Source organism: Lissotriton vulgaris, chromosome 1_2 (genome assembly GCF_964263255.1).
Source record: "Lissotriton vulgaris chromosome 1_2, aLisVul1.2, whole genome shotgun sequence".
Taxonomy (NCBI): Eukaryota; Metazoa; Chordata; class Amphibia; order Caudata; family Salamandridae; genus Lissotriton; species Lissotriton vulgaris.
The window spans coordinates 43,280,512-43,299,238 of record NC_141686.1 but is presented as its reverse complement, the minus strand read 5'-3'; the positions used below and the strand labels follow the sequence as shown (position 1 = coordinate 43,299,238).

Below are 18,727 nucleotides of genomic sequence, written 5' to 3'. Positions count from 1 at the left end.
GGCGCTGCTGCGGTGGCAGACAGTGTCGAATGCCGCGGAGAGGTCCAGGAGGATGAGGGCCGCAGTTTCCCCGTTGTCGAGCAGGGCTCGGATGTCATCGGTGGCTCCGATGAGGGTGGTCTCGGTGCTGTGGTTTGCCCGGAAGCCAGACTGCGAGAGGTCGAGAGATCCGTTCGTCTCGAGGAAGGCGGCCAGCTGCTTGTTGACGGTCTTCTCGATGACTTTGGCCGGGAACGGAAGGAGCGAGATGGGGCGGTGGTTTTTGAGTTCGGTGGGGTCCGCTGATGGTTTCTTCAGTAGAGCGCTGAGTTCGGCGTGCTTCCAGCTCTCTGGGAAGGTAACGGTGTTGAAGGAGGTGTTGACGATGTCCCGCAGGTGGGGTGCGATGACAGCGTCAGCCTTGTTGAAGACGTGGTGAGGGCAGGGGTCGGTTGGGGATCCGGAGTGGATGGAGTTCATCGTGCGGATGGTGTCTTCGGTGGTGATCGGGGTCCAGGGGCGGAGGGTGGTGGTGGGGGGCGTTGGTGCGGTCGTAGGGTGCGCCGGTTATGTGCTGAAGCTGTTGTGTAAGTCTGCGATCTTGTTGTGGAAGTAGGAGGTGAGGGACTTGCAGAGGTCTTGTGATGGGGTGATGTCGTTGTTTCCGGAGTTAGGGTTGGAGAGCTCTTTGACGATGTTGAAGAGTTCTTTGCTGTTGTGTGCGTTGTTGTCCAGTCGTTTTTTGAATGCGGTTTTCTTGGTGGTATGGATCAGTTGGTGGTGTTTTTGGGTTGCGAGCTTGAGGGTGGTCATGTTGTCTGGTGTAGGGTCTCTGCGCCAGGCTCGCTCGAGGGCACGGCAGTTCTTCTTGTAGCTCTTGAGTTCGTCGGTGAACCAAGGTGCTTTCTTACTGCCGGGCCTGCTGGGCGGGGTCCTCAGTGGGGCGAGGTCGTCTGCGCAGTTGCTGATCCACTTCGTAAGGTTGTTGGTGGCCTGGCTGGGGTTCGCAGAGTTGGCGGGGGGTCTTGGCTTAGGGCTGCGGCGAGCTGATCGGCTGTCATCTTGTTCCAGTTTCTGCGTGCGACCTGTTGCTGGTGGTGGTGGATCGTGTTTTTTCTGAAGCTGAGGTGGACGCAGCTGTGGTCCGTCCAGTGGAGTCCGGTGGCGTGGCTGAAGGCGATGTGCTTGCTGGATGAGAAGATGGGGTTGAGTGTGTGTCCGGCGTAGTGGGTGGGGGAGGTCACCAGCTGCTTGAGACCGAGGTTGTCGAGGTTGTCCAGCAGGGTGGTGGTGTTGCGGTCGTTGTAGTTCTCCAGGTGGAAGTTGAGGTCCCCAAGGAGGATGTAGTCAGCGGAGGGGAGGGTGTGCGGGCTGATGAAGTCGGCGATGTTTTCGCTGAATTGCGTGCGTGGTCCCGGGGGTCCGTAGATGAGGGTGCCTCAGAGGGTGGTCTTGGGGTTGGTGTGGATCTGGAAGTGCAGGTGTTCAGCGGCTGTGAGGGTGTCGTCGGTGTTGGTCGTGATGCGGATGGTGTTCTTGTGGACGATGGCGATGCCTCCTCCAGTCTGGTTGACGCGGTCCCTCCGGGTGATCTTGTATCTGTCCGGGATGGCGATGTCGGGCGCTGAGGAGGCGTTCATCCAGGTTTCCGTGAGGAAGGCGACGTCTGGGGATGTAGTGTCTATCAGGTTCCAGAGTTGGACGGCATGTCTGTAGCGCGTGTTGAGCAGGATGCACTTCAGGTGGTTGCTGCTGGTGCTCGGTTTGGTGGGTGCTGGTGCAGTGCACGTCTGGATGCAGGTGAACTTGCAGGTGTGGCAGCTGAAGGGTCCGTGGGTGCGTCTCATGGTGGCTCGGTAGCAATCAGGGATCCAGCCGGCGTTGAGTTCGGTGGCGTTGTAAGTCCGGCGGGTGGGCTGGTGTCTTCGGGGGCCAGGGGTATGGGCGCTGGGCGCGGTCTAGGCGCGGACGGGCGCAGACGGGCTTACCTTTGGCGTGCCTTCGGCACACAATCGGCGCACCCGCTGCGCGTCAACGCTGCGCGTACGCGCGGTCGCCATTTATGGCGAAGTGGGAGGGAGGGAGGAGCAGCTGGGAGGCGGGAGCGGGGAGGGCACAGAAGAGAAGGGGGCGTGGCCGCGAGCACGGCAGCGGGAAGCGGGTAGCGGGGCGGGTGGGCACAGGGGGCAGCGGGAGATGGCGCAGGGAAACCCAATCAGAGGAAAAGGTTACACTACAGGCAAGGAAGGGGACAAGGAGAAAAACACAGTACAGCACAAGGGGAGACAAATATAATTACGAGCAAGGATGGAGACAAAAATAAAATACAGTAGGCACAAGGGGAGAGAACCAACGCAGTGACACACAATATAAAATACAGTAGGCACAAGGGGAGAGAACCAACGCAGTGACACACGAGAGCCCGCAAGAGCAGCGCGGGGCGGGGTCGTCGAGGCAGGCTCAGCGAGGCTGAGTGCAGCAGCGGGGCGGGAAGGCACACGCTACAGCTGGTGGCCGCGCCGCGCGGGGGTGTCCTGAGAACAGGTAAAAAATAAGGGTCTCATTTGTAGACACAGCATGAGAACAAGTTGATGATGTCAGTGTTCACTCAAGAATAGCCGTTTGACCTGTTTCTTCAAGATGCCGTGGAAGGATTTGATCTGATCTCAGGAGGTAAAGCGTTCCAAATTCTTGGAGCAAGACTGGTGAAGGCCCGATTGTAAGATCTTTTCTTTTTGAATTTGAGAGGTTTCAAAAGTAGGGTGGACGTACTTCTTAAGATCCGACAAGAGCCCGATAGTTCAAGTTTATTTGCCATGTATATCAGGCTGTTGTGATGTAAGGCTTTATGCGTCAAGCAAGCTAACTTGAAAATTATCCTGGCTTCGATAGATAGCCAATTTAGTTGCAAAAGGTCGGTGGAGATGTGGTCATGTTTTCTAGAGCCAGTGATGAGCCTGGCTGATGCGTTTAGAGTAGCTCTGAGCGGGGCCAAGCTAGCTTTGGGAAGCCCAGCAAGGGTCACCAAACCATATTCCAGATAAGAGATAACAAGGGATTGTACAGCAGGCTTGATGTCTTCAGGAGGCAGGAAAGTCTTGATTTTCCTAAGGGTGTTGACTTAGAAGTTGGCTCCCCTGATAGTTTCCCTGATGTGCGCTTGCATATTTAGGTATTTGTTCAAGGTAATGCCTAACGATTTAGCAGAGTCAACAACATGAGGGGTGCAGTTAAGAGAAGTGAGTTGATTAAGCCAGACCAAAGTAGATTCAGAGTGGTTGGGTGGAGCAGTCAGAAGTAATTCAGTTTTGAGAGTATTTAACAGAAGATGGATCTGAGCTAACCATTGTTGAGTTTGTGAGAGAGCATCATTTAGAGTTTTTATGTCTTCTTGAGAGGATATCATCAAGTACAGTTGCATGTCATCCGCACACATGTGGTACGGACTGTTAAAGTGGTTCAGAATGACGGTAATGACGGTAAGTGGTTCCATAAACAGGTTGAAAAGAGTGGGTCAGAGTGCGGATCCTTCCGGAACGCCAATGGTAACAGGGGTACTGGTTGCAAGGACGTGGTTAACTTTGATCCTTTGTGAGCGGTTATGTAAGAAAGAGGCAAAACAATTTAGGACCTGGCCCTAGAGACCCATCCTATGTTGAAGAAGAGCAATCAAGTTTTCATGTTTGATGGTACCGAATGCCGAGGACAGGTCAAGAAGGATCAGGAGACAAGGGACATTTTGATCAAAAGATCTTAAGCCTTCATCCACAATATGGGTTAGTGCTGTTTCAGTACTGTGCCCTCCCCCCTCCTCTGAAACCAGACTAGTAGTTTCTCAATGTGGTTGCATAACTGTGAATAGATGCATGTCTCAAGCAATTTAGCTAGAGTCATGAAGCTGGTGATAGGTCAGAAGTTGTTAGGATCAGATAAATCAGATTTGAGCTTCTTAGGGATGGGAGTATCTTGCCCCATCTTGATGCAATCAGGGATCCTTCCCTGTAAGAGAGATTCATGAATGATCCAGGACCACAGAAGGAGAATGGCCAAATTAAAACTTAGCAGGTAGTGGGTCACTGAAATGGTTGGAAGGTTTAAGGGACGCCATGTTGTGGAGCAACTCCGTGACATCTGGAAGGAGAAAGGAATTCCAGGAGGTGTTGTTTTTGAGAGAACAACCAATGGGGAAGGACACCTCCGAAGGTTCTACCCACTCAGCTGATGATGCAGTGAGGTTCAGAGGTCGCAAAATGGGAGTGTCAGGAAGCAGCTCCAGTCAAATGTTCTTTATTTTTTCAGCGAAGTGTACTGAGAAGTCCTCCCCATTAGGAAGAAGGGAGTCGAGATAGAGTTGGAAGAGTGGTTAGCTTGTTGCTTAATGATTTCAAAGAGCTTTTCGAGTCTTTTCTTTGCGTCATCCAGCTGAGCCCTGAAGTGGTCTGTTTTAGCAATGCAGATGGATTTGTTGTAAGTACTTCTCACCTTCCTTAGCTGAATGAGGCATGAGGAGGAGGTGTGTTTCTCCAACTTCTCTCTGCGTGTCTAAGATTACGCCGCTCATCATTTAGGGCATCATTAAATCAAAGTTTGGATTGTTTGAAAGGAATCCTTTTCAATTGATTTGGTGCAATACTATAATAAATGTTAGCCGTAGTGTAAATGTAGTGATCAGAAAGATCATCAAGGTTGGTCGCGTTCGGAGGGGGTGAAGCCTATTTTTGGTGATGGATGTTAGAGCATGGATGTTGATGTCTCTCAAATTGTGAGACAGTTGTTTAGCTTTAATAGGTTGGCCCTGTCTGCACCATACCTTTTCCAATATGTGGAAGAAGATTTGATGATGATCTGACCAGTCACAGGGTAGGATGTCACCCAGTTGTATACTATGGTCTTTGGCAATGATAAGGTCGAGAATGGCGCCCTTGTTGTGGGTAGGTCTCTTACAGACCTGTGAGAAGTTGAGATCGGAGAGTAAAGCCTTAAAGGAGTAAACTAAAGGATCATTTGTGTCATTCCAGTGGAGGTTAAAGTCTCCAAGGAAAATATGGCTGAGTTGGTCCGAACTGGAGCTACATGATTTGTTCTATGAAGATCAGATTATCACAAGGAGGATGGTAAATCAAGTGAAGCACACAGGTAATCTTGCCTTTATTCCAAATTTCGATGACTAGTTGTTCACTAATAGACATCAACGTACTTTGCGGTTGCTTAATAGTGAGGCCGGTGCGATGAATGCATGCAACGCCCCCCGCTCCCCACCCCCCTCCTTTTTAGCAAGTCGATTGCATCTGATAATGGCGTAATCAGGAGGGAATAAGATGTCGAGGACATGTGAGGAGGCACCATTGAGCCCATTTTCAGTGAGAATCAGAAGGTCCAAGTCTTGCGAAATGATGAGCTCCGAAATTTCCGCTGCATGTTTCACTGCCGATCTGCAATTGGGTAGCATCGATTTGATGCGATGGTCGGTAGAGATCACTTCATGATGAGAGGTAGTTATTTTAAGTAGGTTTTCCTTGTTAACCGATCTACTGTTGACGCTAGGTTCCCTGTCAGGGTCCGAGGTAATATAGTAGGGATGTTGATAGAGATAGAGGAGAGAATCCTATAGTCACTGTATGAGAATAAAAGAGCGAGAGTGTCCTCCTCCGATAGCTGAGACAGGAATCTATGGGGCCTTGAATGATGGTTAGGGAGAGGTCTAGACCTCCAGCTAGAGCTAACATGTGAGTGGATACAGGCTTGATTGTCACCAGCGTACAACATTTTTGTGGCTTGTGGTGATTGGTCCACTGGGAGGAGTGTGTATTGCAGTGCTTCTCTGTCTTCAGTCAGAACTGTAGAATCGTCTGCATGATCTCTTTAACAGCAAGGAAATCCTGCTTGAAGTCAGCAATCTTCTCCTCAAGGCAATAGCAGAAAGTGCACTCCTCAGCTGACCCGGAATGAGACAATGGGTCCGACCCCACTGTGGGAGGGTTATTAGAGGGTAGAGTACGTCCCGAACCACATTAACAGGGAAAGATAGAATCCCGCTTGCTGAAGATCTCAAGATTCCTCCAGAAAGGATTAGCCTGGTGGTGCTTAAGATTAGGTGCACAGGTGCACCTTGCCCATTACTACTCCCAAATCCAGCAGATCCTGGATTGGGAGTAGTAATGGGCAAGGTGGATTTAATAGAGGAGATAGGTGATGCACAGTAGGAAGAGGATGGAGTGTGTGGGTTGCGAGGTGACAGACTGGACACAGCAACTAGGTCCAAGGCCCTCGGGTTGGTAACATCTGTTCCTAGGGGTAGAATAACAGGGTTATCATGGATGTTTGTGCTGGTGTAGTGCCGAACCCACTGTTGTTGGAGATCACGGAGTGAACAGTGGGAGACGAGGGTGACATGAGATTTGACAGTTGGAGTGGAAAAGGAGGAGAGGTATTAGGGATAGCAACTTGGTGGTAGGCACTCGAGTGGGATATATCAGAGTCCAGGTAGGGCTAACAAGGTTGGCCGGTATGGGGGTGTGGGTTTTATACACATCCTCCGTGGTGTTGGAAGGAGTAGACCAAGATGGGGACTGAGAAATGTGTGAAGAAGAGGCAAAAGGCACAGCGGAGCAGATAATGTGGGTTGGCAGCTGAGATGAAGGTTGGCCGGGTTGTGGTTATTAAGTGAGTTCTTACTCCTCAGAAAGATAGAGTCAAAGCGTTTGAGGTTCAGGTCCGAAGCTTAAATAAGGATGTTGCCATTAACATATAAGGAAATGGTCAATTCAGCTTTAAGGGCAGGTGAAGGTAGTGTGGTTAAACCGAAACCGTGTGGAGTTTTGTCCAGCTGTTTGGATCGAAGCTCAAAAGTTAGAGACTTTCTCGACTGGGCTCTTCTGTTAGTGTAGAAAATGAAGTCTGTCACTTCAGTACCCTAAGAAGAAATATGTGTGAGATAAGGGTTTCAGGACATCGTTTAAGGAGATTGTGTTTGAAGGTCCTTTTTGCATTCTTCGACAAGTTGGAGGGGTAGATGATCTTTAAAGAAATCAGACTTACTTGTGCAAGGTGGTCAGAAGAGCAAGAGGTGTGTTGGGCAATGATGAGTAGCGGACAGAGAGAGGAGGTGAAATAGACCCGTTAGAGCAGAGGGAGAGGAAACCCGTACGCCAGCATCAACATCACATGTAAAAACACAATCGCTCCAAAGAAGGCAATCAGGCTGTCGGTTTAGGCTGGGGGGAGGTCCCCATGAGATACAGACAACAACGGGCCGCTCCGCTCACGGTCATCCCGCCCTAAACACCCCCCGGAGCGGAGGAGGTGACAATAGTACAGCCGCCCAAGGAACTTACAGTCAACCTCCAAAGCTGCAAGAAACGTGCAAACAAGGACAAGCAGCAGGACCTCTCCTTCCTCATCAGCCCTACGCCCCAGCAAACAACTGCATGGTCTGTCTCGAGCTGGCAGAGACGGATTTAAGGAGACATATGGAGGTGATGATTTTAAATGACAAATTAAAAAAACTGTTTACTGAAGAAATGTATATTGCTGCCAATCATGCTACTGTTAGTTCTCTCTGTCAATCCCATTTGGCACTTTAGAAAGAGATATTTTACTGACGTTAAAAATGTATTGTGACTTCAGCTTGGCAGTGAGTACTATAAACACTGCTTTGAATAAGACTATTAAATTTAAATATCATATCAGTAACGAACACAGCAACAAGTAATGGATCTTATAATAGTATACGCTTTGAAACCCCAGGAGACTAAAGGGAACTATGAAACAAAAACACCAAAAATGTCCCTACATTCAAACAACTGCAGCTCCAAACAGTAGAGTCCTACTATCTTATTCCTTAAAAATGCAAGACCAACTCAGCAGACTGAGAGAATATTAAAACATGTTATAACAATTTTGTATGAAAGTCTGACAATGTGGTTGGAATGATAAATACTACAACTAAGGGGAAATACAAAAATATTACATTAAAACTATAATGCAAATTAACAGCACAATTAAGATAGATCCGGTTTGCCACATTTTTGACATATATTTGTTTCATATTGTGGTAACATGAAGTGTAGTGGCAATCTTACAAGACTTGAGGATTAACATACCAAAAATAGGTAGTATGTGCACAGAAAAAAAGATATGCACAGTCTGCAACATTCAAGTGCAGTGGCTAATATATTTTATGCCCCACCTATAGCAGTCTGGATTTTCTCTCAGAACACTGCAGGTGCTGCCACCAAAATGGTACAAACCTATTTCAATTATATTCAAACATTTAATGATATTCTTTCCAGATAATGAGGATAGTGTTCCCTTTTCAACTTGTGCTGCATGATTATGTTCGATACACACAAAAATAAGCGAAACAACTATTGGCAAAGCCAATTGGTCTGAGCAACATACCTAAATAATGAAAAGGGACAATTGTGTCATGACACAGCCATTTATTTTTCCTTTAAATTACTGATCTAAGTTGGATTGGCAAATAAAAAAAAAACAACCTTTTTTGGGAAAGTGGGAGAAGGGAAGTAACACGGGTCAAATCAGGTCGTAGGGGACATGGAAGCAACAGGGGGAGGGGTTAGGCAGATGTGGCTGAAGAAACACTTGGGGCTGCTAGCAACATGGAGGATGCAGGTAGGTGGAAGTAATAAGAAAGTCGCGAGGGCAAACAGACGAGGGGAAGAGTAACATGGAATGTGGAAGGAGGGGGAGAGAGCAATGTGAAGCTGTAAGGAGGAAAATCACATGTGTGCGAAAGCAACAAAAACAGGGGGAGCATACAAAGGTGTGCACAACACAGAGATGGGCGGGAGAGAACCACACGAAAGACTGCTGGAAAACACATGCATTCTCATGGAGTGCTTAAACAAACAGAAGAAAGAGGTGCCTCAAAGCAAGCAGTGTAAGGTCACAGTTGCGCGCGTCCATGCTCCAACGAAGCATGCCTTGCATTAATTGCCTTTGGTGTGAAAGTGCTATATCCTAAGGTAGGCAAACTATTTTTTTTAAATAAAATATGCTTCATAGTTTGTTTCAGAAACATATTTAGAATTTTGTTCACTTATTCAAATTCATAAAAATGCAATTAAGAAAGAAGGACAAAAATAAATAAGCCATACCGTACTAAATCAGGAGATCGAATAATTCCTTCCACAATGTTGTCACGGATCTGCTGGCGATCATTTTCATGGATGTTGAAGGGAAACAAAGCCTCTCCAAGTGGTGGCTCTCGATCCGGCCAGTACTGCGTCACCATGTTCTTCAGGTAAATGGCAGCTAAATTACAGGAAAATATCCTAACACAGCAGCACAGAGAGGAGCACTATAATCCATTTCTCTAAGAAACACTACTTAAGATTTATTCTTGTAAGAGATGTACGGCGACAGTCTTGCACATGCTCACTGAAAGGGATAATGCAATCAAGAAAATCAAACAAGGAAATCATTCATCTTAACTTCACGCCGATTTGTGGAACCACAAATGTATGACCAAAGATTGCGTACCAAACATGCTTACAGAGCTCCATACCGCTTTTTGAACGGAACTCCTTTTCCTTCTCTACACCACAGGGTTGGCCAGCCAAATGTATTTATTTATTTATTTGAAAGTTTTATATAGCACGAACAAGATCTTTGCAGATATCAGAGCGCTTTACAAGGACAAGGGGGTGATAGAATAATAGTATGTAATAGTTGAGGTAGTTAGGTACAAGGTGGATTAGTTACTTACCTGTAATCCTAGTTCTCTTCCAGGGGTATCCTCATCAGTCATAAGCATTAGAATATTCCCGCCCATGCGCGGGACCCCCGAAACAATATATTATATGTGCCCCACATATACATATACATATATATATATAAATATATATATATATAAAATTAAGCAATTGCAGCCAAATAAAACAGTAGAGCTGGAATATGCTGTGAAGAATTTCCACCATACATGTGTATTAGCATTAGAAACATGAGAAACAACACCAATGCTTGTTTAGAAACTGTTTTAATGCTTAGAAAGCAGTAGAAATTCTTATAACACACTGTAAGCATATACAGCTCCCAGGCTGCATTGCAAATACCCACTCTAAAAAGACTGAAAAGCTAACCTGTAGCTGCATGTACCAAAACTGACGCTGTGCCTTTAAGGCACCTCTGCCCCTAGCTTCCCATCATGCCTCAGGGGTTACAGTTAGGTCAGTTGTTCTTTTCGGAGACTGAAAACCAAACCATGGTAATAACAGGTTAAAACATCTCCTATTTAATAAACAAAGTCCTTTGCCCGGGGAGGCGGGAGGGTTGCTTATGACTTTGATGAGGATACCCCTGGAAGAGAACTAGGATTACAGGTAAGTAACTAATCCTTCTCTTCCAGGGGATCCTCATCAAGTCATAAGCATTAGAATAGAGTAGCGAGCCTCACCTCATCCCTGCGGGCAAAGGAATCAACAGATAACATTCATAGTCGTAGGCCCAAAAGTAGGCCTTATTCTACCCAAATAGGTTTCTCAAAGAGGCTTGCCCTACTTGAGAATCCACTCTGGAATCAGACTCTAGGCAATAATGCCTTGTAAAGGTATGGACTGATTTCCATGTCGCAGCCTTGCATATTTCTGACATAGGAATGTCATGTAAAAACGCTATTGTGGCTGCCTTCCCTCTAGTGGAATGAGCTTTGGGTGATTGTAACAAAGGTTTGCCAGCCAGCTGGTATGCTAGTTTGATACATGAGACAATCCATCTGGAGATGGACCTTTTGGCTGCTGCAAACCCGGTCCTCATTGAACCATAATTGACAAAGAGTTGGTCTGTCTTTCTGGTGCCCTTCGTTCTTTCTAGGTAAAACTTTAGCACCCGTTTAAGTTCCAACGAGTGCAACGACCTCTCAGCTGGGGTCGATGGGTTAGGAAAGAACGAAGGAAGGGTAATCGTTTGGTTTATATGAAAATCCGATACCACTTTTGGAAGGAAAGATGGGTGAGCCCTCATTACCACTCTGTTGTGGTGAAACACAGTGTAAGGTTCCTTGGTGCAGAGTGCTTGTATCTCGCTAACCCTGCGCGCAGAGGTTATTGCCACCAAGAAGGCCGCCTTCCAAGTGAGCTGCTGCAAGGAGGCCTTGTGTATAGGCTCAAACGGTGTAGACATCAGCCTGGAGAGAACCAGGTTCAACTCCCAGGGAGGAGAAGGATTTCTCACAGGGGGATAGACCTTCTTTAATCCCTGAAGGAAATCCTTAACCACTGGGACCTGAAAAAACGATGTTTGTGTAGGTGATTTTCTGTACGCTACTATGGCAGATAGGTGAACCCTAATAGAAGCGTATTTCAACCCTGATGTCGCTAAGTAAAGGAGGTATGGAAGGACTACCTCTTCTTGTCCTTTGGTGGGATCAAAGCCATGGTCCTTACACCAAATGAAAAATCTTTTCCACTTGAACGCATAAGACGCCCTTGTGGAAGGTCTCTTTGCCTCTCTTAAAATATTCATACATTCTGGAGGCAGATTTAAGTGTCCGTATTGCAAGACCTCAGGAGCCATGCAGTCAGGTTCAGCGACGGGAGGTTGGGATGCAGGATCTTCCCGTTCATTTTGCTCAACAGGTCTGGCCTGCACGGCAGGCGTCTGTGTGGACACAGCGACAGATGTAACAGGTCTGGATACCACCATTGTCGCGGCCAATCCGGAGCAATTAGGATCATGTCCATGCTCGATCTGATGAGCTTGGCCACCACCTTCGGAATCAGTGCCAGAGGAGGAAACGCATAGGCGAACATTCCTGTCCACTCCAGCAGGAGAGCGTTCCCTTGCGTCCCTGGCCGGTGGAACCTGGACGCGAAGGCGTGGCATTTGGCGTTTTCGTCGTCCACGAATAAGTCTATGTCTGGACGACCCCAGCAACGGAAGAGTTCTTCGACTACTTCGTCGTTTAGCACCCAGTCTGGCTGATCTTCGAAGTGCCTGCTGAGTGCGTCCGCTTTTGTGTTTAGCTCGCCTGGAAGGTGTACTGCCACCACCGACAGTCCCCGAGCCAGAAGCCAGTGCCAGATTGTCTGGGCCTCCTGAGACAGAGGGCGAGATCGAGTTCCTCCCTGCTTGTTCAGATAGAACATAGTTGTAGTGTTGTCCGTCTGAACCAGGATTTTGTCCGTTGTTATTGCTGGAAGGAACGCTTTGAGTGCCAGATGAACTGCTCAAAGTTCCAGCATGTTGATGTGGTATGTCTGAAGGTTGGTCGACCAGCGACCCTGAATCTGAAGATGACCCATGTGAGCACCCCAGCCTTCTAGAGATGCGTCCGTTACCACAGACAGCTAAGGAAGAGGTTGCTGAAAAGGGACTCCCTGCAAGACATTCCAAGGGCGAGTCCACCACTGTATTGAGGTCAGTGCTGCTTGAGATAGGATGATTCGATCCTCCCAATCTCCAGTCGCTTGGTCCCACTGATCTTCCACAGACTCTTGTAGAGGTCGTATCCTCAACCTGGCGTTCGGTATTAGGAAGATGCAGGACGCCATGGAGCCCAGTAGAGACGCTACTTCTCGCACCTTTGGACAAGGAAACTGAAGTAACTTTCTGCATTTCTGCCCCATGGAAGATAGTCTCTCCTGCGAAGGAAACGCTCTTCCTAAATTTGTGTCTAGAACTGCTCCCAGATAGTGGATAGTTTGCAGGACCGACTTTTCTGTGTTCACGTGGAGGCCAAGCCTGTGTAGTTGTTGAAGACACAGGTGACAGTCTTTGGTGGCTTGACGAGGGGACGGACTCTTCAGGAGCCAGTCGTCTAGATATGGGTACACAAAGAGACCTTTTTTGTGCAGACATGCCGCTACCACTGCCATGCACTTGGTGAATACGCTTGGTGCGGATTTTAGTCCGAAGGGAAGCACTTTGTACTGGTAATGCTTGTTCCCTACCAGAAATCTCAAGTACTTCCGATGACCTGGTGTTATAGGAATGTGGAAGTACGCGTCCTGTAAATCCACCGAACACATCCAATCTCCAATTTGTAGATGAGGACATATCTGATGAAGTGCCAGCATGCGTAACTTCTCTTTGACCACCACCTTGTTGAGGGTTCGAAGATCCAAAATCGGTCTGAACTTGTCCTCTTGGTCTCTTTTGGGGACTAGAAAATACCTTGAGTACACTCCTCTCCCCCTTTGGGATGGGGGTACCTCTTCGATTGCGTTTTTTTTTAAGAGGACGCTCACCTCCCTTTTGAGGAGGTTTAGATGGTACGAGCGAGTCTTTTTTGGAGGAATCGGTTGTGGTCTCTTCCGGAAACGTAGCGCATATCCATTGCGCAGTATATTCAGCACCCACTGATCTTTTGTGATGCTGACCCACTCTGCCAGGTGTTGCGAAGCACTTCCTCCCACTGGAGTGGGTAACGGCGCCAGAGGAAGCCACTGCTCAGGCCTTGCCTCCTCTAGGCGTGGTAGAGGACTGATGATGTCCGCCTCTGCCTCTGCCCGATTTTCCTCCTCTGTATTGCGCCTTCCCTTGTGGCTTGTTTTGAGACCATTGAGGGGTTTGAACGCTCTGTTGGCCTCCCCGGTTCTTGTTGGTCTTGAAGCGTCGCTTGAACGGCTCTTTCTTTTTCTCCAGACCAACCGCCTTCACTGTGTCCAATTCTGTTTTCATGCGGGTCATTTCCTGATCGGCATGTTCCCCGAAGAGTGAAGATCCTGAGAAGGGCAGATTGAGGATGCGTTGCTGGGCATCTGGTTTGAGACCAGTTAAACGCAACCAAGAAGATCTCCTCGCACATACCCCATGTGAGTAGGCATGTCCTGCTAGAAGGGCGTTATCTGCAGATGAACTAATCATATGGTTCGCCACCAAACAGCCCTCCGTCACTGTTTCCTCAAAGTCCTTCTGGTCCTCCTTGGGCAATTTCTCTTTGAATCGTTCCATGGAGTCCCATAGAGCTCTATCGTACCTGCCGAGAAGTGCTGATGCACTAGAGACTTTCAGGGATGAAGCTGCTGTGCTGCACACCCTGCGTCCCCAAGAATCTTGGGTCTTGCTGTCTTTGTCAGGAGGAACTGAAGAAGAAGGAGCGACTGTGTGATTCTTCTTAGCTGAGGCTACTATAACTGAGTCCGCCGCAGGCTCTCCTTTAACAAAGATTGGATCTGAGTCGGCCGGCCTATACTTTTTCTGGATACGTGCCGGTACCGCCCTGATCGTTGCTGGCGTGAGGAAAACCTCTTTGATTGGGTCCATTATCCCTGGAACCAATGGGAGCAAAGGCCGTGAATATGATTTGTGACGAAGGGTCTCAAAAATCACAGTAGTGGAAACTTCAGGAACAGCCATTTCTATTTGAAGTTTGTGAGCCCCCCTTTGTAAAACGTCCAAGTATGTGTTGACGTCGTCAAGCGGGGAAGCTCTGGAGCGAGGGCTGTCTGCCAGCGTTGGGGAGTAATCCCCTTTAGAAGATCTCGAAGAAGATGAGGAGGAGGATGATGGCGTTCTCCTTCTCCTGTGGTGAGATTTCTCCTTCCTCACTGGCGATCTTCTCGGTCGTTCTTCCCTTCGAGGAGAACGTGATTGTCTCTGATGCTCCCTTCGTGGAGATCTCGATCTCTCAGTCCGTACCTCCCTTCTCGGTGTTCGAGACCTGGGATGCTCCCTCCGTGGTGATCGGGAGACCCTGGGGGTATGCGACCTTTCCGCTCTCCTTTCCCGAGAGCGTGATCGGTGCCTGATAGGACTCTGTCTGTCTGCCTCTTCTATCAGTCTCTGAAGAGGTGACCTGTGGAGTGGGCTTACATATTTTCGCAGCCTCTCCGTCGCTCCAGAATTCTTCCACTTGCTCAACTGAGCATTCCATCTTGGCGAGAGTGTTGTCTTTCGCTGGGGCAACGGACTTCTACTCCTGGAAGAGGACCTCGATGAGCTAGAGGTACTTGAGGAGGAATGGTGAGAAGCCGATTGCGTCACCAGAATAGTTGAAGGCACTGAAGGAGATTTTCGTCTCACCGGTGTTGGAAGACGTCTCAAAAGTCTTTCCCGTGACGTTGAACGCCTCTGCGGCGTCGACGGAGTGATAACCTTCGACGTCGAACGCCTCGGCGATGACCAGTGTTCTCCCGACGTCGACCGGCGATGTCGAGCCGATGACGGAGTCTTCTCCCTCGACGGCGAACGGCGTTGCCCTGCCTTCGACGGAGGTCTCGACGTCGAACGGCTTTGCCCTGCCGTCGACGGAGCTCTCGACGTCGACCGACGTTGGTCTGTCGGCGACGGAGATGGCAATCGACGGTGTCCTGTCGTCGACGATGCCCTTGATGTCGACCTGGCATGTGGCGACGGCAGAGGATCAGACATCCTCGACGTCGAGCGCCGACGCGCCTTCGACGATGATCCCTTCCTCGACGACGATCGTCCGAGGGGGCTCTTGTTCCTCGACGCCGAGCGCCTCCGTGGAGACGTCGGCGGTGGTGTCACACTCTTTGAAGCCTGTCGACGTTGAGACGACGGCGAGTGTGTTCTGTCTCTCGACGCCGACCGTCGCCTGGTTGACGGCGGCGGAGTTGACTTGCGTCTTGACGCCGATCTTCTCGTCGACGGCGATCTCGTGGCTTCTCTCGACGCCGATCGTCGCCTAGTTGACGACGGCGAACTTCTTTTCGACGACGATTTCCTCATCGACGCCGGTCCCGACATCGACGGAGCTTTTTCTCTCGAACTGTCCATCAGATGCTGTTTTTTCAGCGCCGAGCCCGGTGCTGAGGTTGATGGACGCCTGACTTGCCTTTGTAGGGAGTTCTGGGTCTCTTTGAACTCTTCCTCTCTGTAGATCTTCCCCTCATGGATCTCTGGGCCAGACCATAGAGCCTGTTCCTCTCTCTGTCAGACAGATTTTTACAATGTGAACAGTCTTTAGGATCATGATCCTCTGGCAAGCATAAAATACAGACCTCATGAGAGTCCGTTTTTGCCTTCTTGTGGCCACAAGAAGGGCAATCATCAAATAATGAGGGCATCCTGACAGGAAAACCTCACAAAAAATCGACTGCTAAGCAGTTATTTACTTGACCCTGATGTTAAAAGTCAAAGTAAATCAAAAAATTGTTCTTTTGAAGATTTTCTGACTGAAAAAGGCAGAAAAATGTGGAGCTGTGTATCCAGGGTCCTTCCTGAAGGAGCCGGAAAGAACAACTGACCTAACTGTAACCCCTGAGGCATGATGGGAAGCTAGGGGCAGAGGTGCCTTAAAGGCACAGCGTCAGTTTTGGTACGTGCAGCTACAGGTTAGCTTTTCAGTCTTTTTAGACTGGGTATTTGCAATGCAACCTGGGAGCTGTATATGCTTACAGTGTGTTATAAGAATTTCTACTGCTTTCTAAGCATTAAAACAGTTTCTAAACAAGCATTGATGTTGTTTCTCATGTTTCTAATGCTAATACACATGTATGGTGGAAATTCTTCACAGCATATTCCAGCTCTACTGTTTTATTTGGCTGCAATTGCTTAATTTTATATATATATATTTATATATATATATATGTATATGTATATGTATATGTGGGGCACATATAATATATTGTTTCCGGGGTCCCGCGCATGGGCGGGAATATTCTAATGCTTATGACTATTGATGAGGATCCCCTGGAAGAGAAGCATAGTTACATAGGTAGGTCAAAATACAAGAGGTAGGTCAAAGTTGAGGTAGTGTAGGTACAAGGTGCATAGTCACCAATAGTATAAAGGTACAAAAAGAAGGAGCATATACTTGTTTAAGCGTGCTTAAAATGCTTTTGGAGATAGCATAAAGGCAGGCATAGTTGAGGTAGGTGAGTACAGGGTGCATAGTCACACAGGTGCATCAGTAGTACAAGAGTAGGAATAGTTGAGGTGGTGTAGGTACAGTATGCAAAGTCAAACAGGAGCGTCAACAATATAAAAATATACAAAGAGGGAACGTATACAATCAAATAAGTCGATAATACAAGTAATACAAATAGTCCAAGGGGTCAGGCAGGTAGTACAGAGCGGATTCTTGAGAAATACAGAATAATAGATCATGTATATTTAGCCATGAGGATCGCTTTTACTTCTTTCTTAAAAAGTTTGTTGGAGGAGATGAGCCTGGTTTCAGGAGGGAGTGAGTTCCAGATCCTGGGCGCCATTCCTGAGAAGGAGCGTTTATAGGTTTTTTCCTTCCGAAATCTTCGAGGCTTCAGCAGAAGATTGTTTGTGCTTCTAGTAGTTTTAGAGCCACCAGAAATTGTCAGCTTTTGAGTGAGGTAGGCGGGTGAGTTCATGTGTACAGCCTTGTGTGTCATGCAGGCGATTTTCAGATGTATTTTGGCTTCAAAAGGTAGCCAGTTCAGGGATTTAAAGTCAGGGGAAATGTGCGAGTGTTTTTTGAGCCAGTGATGAGTCTCGCTGCAGCGTTAAGGGACGCTCTTAGGGGTGCCGTTGTAGTTAGGGGGAGCCCGCAGAGGGCGGTGCTACCGTATTCTATGTGCGGGATGACTATAGATTGTACTGCAGTTTGGAAGTCTTTGGCTGGAAGGAAGGGTTTAAGTTTTCTCAAGGTATTGATTTGGAAGTTCGCTCCTTTAGTTGCCTTGCTGATGTGCTGCTGCATGTTGAGATTTGCGTCAAGTGTTATGCCTAAAGATTTTTCGGAGTCTACGATGGTAGGTTGTACATTTAGAGCCGTTAGGTGCTTAAGCCATGTTTGAGCAGTAGAGATTTTCGCGGGAGGTGAGATCAGGAGGAACTTCCGCGCATTGAGTTTGAGGTGATTCTCGGCAAGCCAGGATTGGGTGTTTCTGATCGTGGTGTTCAGAAGCATGATGTCCTTGGGAGATTGTATTTTGAGATAAAGTTGGGTGTCGTCGGCATACATGTGAAAGTGAACATTGAATGCTTGTAGCAAAGTAGTGAGAGGTTCCATAACTAGGTTGAACAGTGTTGGGGAGAGGGAGGATCCTTGAGGGACGCCTAGCGATACAGGTACTGGAGAGGACATCAGGTTGTTGCTTTTGAATCTCTGAGACCGGTTGTGTAGAAAGGAAGTGAACCACTTGAGAACAGTCCCAGATATGCCCATTCTTGTGTTTAATAGTTCGAGTAGGTTCTCATGTTTAACTGTGTCGAATGCTGAAGAGAGATCAAGAAGGATGAGGAGGCAGGTATCGTTTTGGTCTAGGATTTGGAGGGCGTCGTCAACTATGTGAGTCATAGCAGTTTCGGTACTGTGCCCTGCTCGGAAGCCTGATTGATGAGGGTTGAGGAGATCAAACTTATCTATGTGTTTAGTCAGTTGTAGCTGTACGCATTTTTCCTACAGTTTAGCAAGAGTGGGAATATTTGCAATAGGACGGTAATTGTTTAGATCAGTGGGGCCTGCTGTTGTTTTTTTTAGTAGCGGTGTGACTTGTCCGACTTTGAGGGCGCTAGGGATGGATCCTTGTTGAAGAGAGCTATTGATAATCTTAGTCCAGAGTGGGAGGAGCAAAGGGGTAAAGTCTTTTACAGCGTTAGCAGGAAGGGGGTCAGTGAGGTGATTGGATGGTTTCAGGGTGCTGAGCAATCTGCCAATTTCTTCTTCGGAGTAGGTGCCAAAGGATGACCATGTAGCATTGTTCTTTGGTTCAGACGATGCCGTGTGTGGGGGGTTGGAGTAAAGGATTGCGTCATTGAGGAGATCGCTTCTTATGTTGTCGGTTTTTTGGTTAAAGAAAGCAGAGAAGTCTTCACAGGAAGGTGTAACGCCCATGGTGCTGAG

The 18,727-nt window shown here is 48.0% G+C and overlaps 1 protein-coding gene across 2 annotated transcripts in view; it reads right to left on the bottom strand.

Annotated features, from left to right (window-relative positions):
• The window catches only part of IPO8 (importin 8), a 672,931-nt gene that overhangs the window by 562,097 nt on the left and 92,107 nt on the right, over window positions 1–18,727 (bottom strand). The window contains exon 3 of one of the 2 annotated variants that reach the window (XM_086952791.1): window positions 9,099–9,255. The exons of the other annotated variant lie outside the window; for it this stretch is intronic. Within the exon in view, the coding sequence (XP_086808917.1) occupies window positions 9,099–9,255 (157 nt within the window). The remainder of the gene's footprint in view (window positions 1–9,098; window positions 9,256–18,727) is intronic. 2 annotated transcript variants of the gene reach the window in all.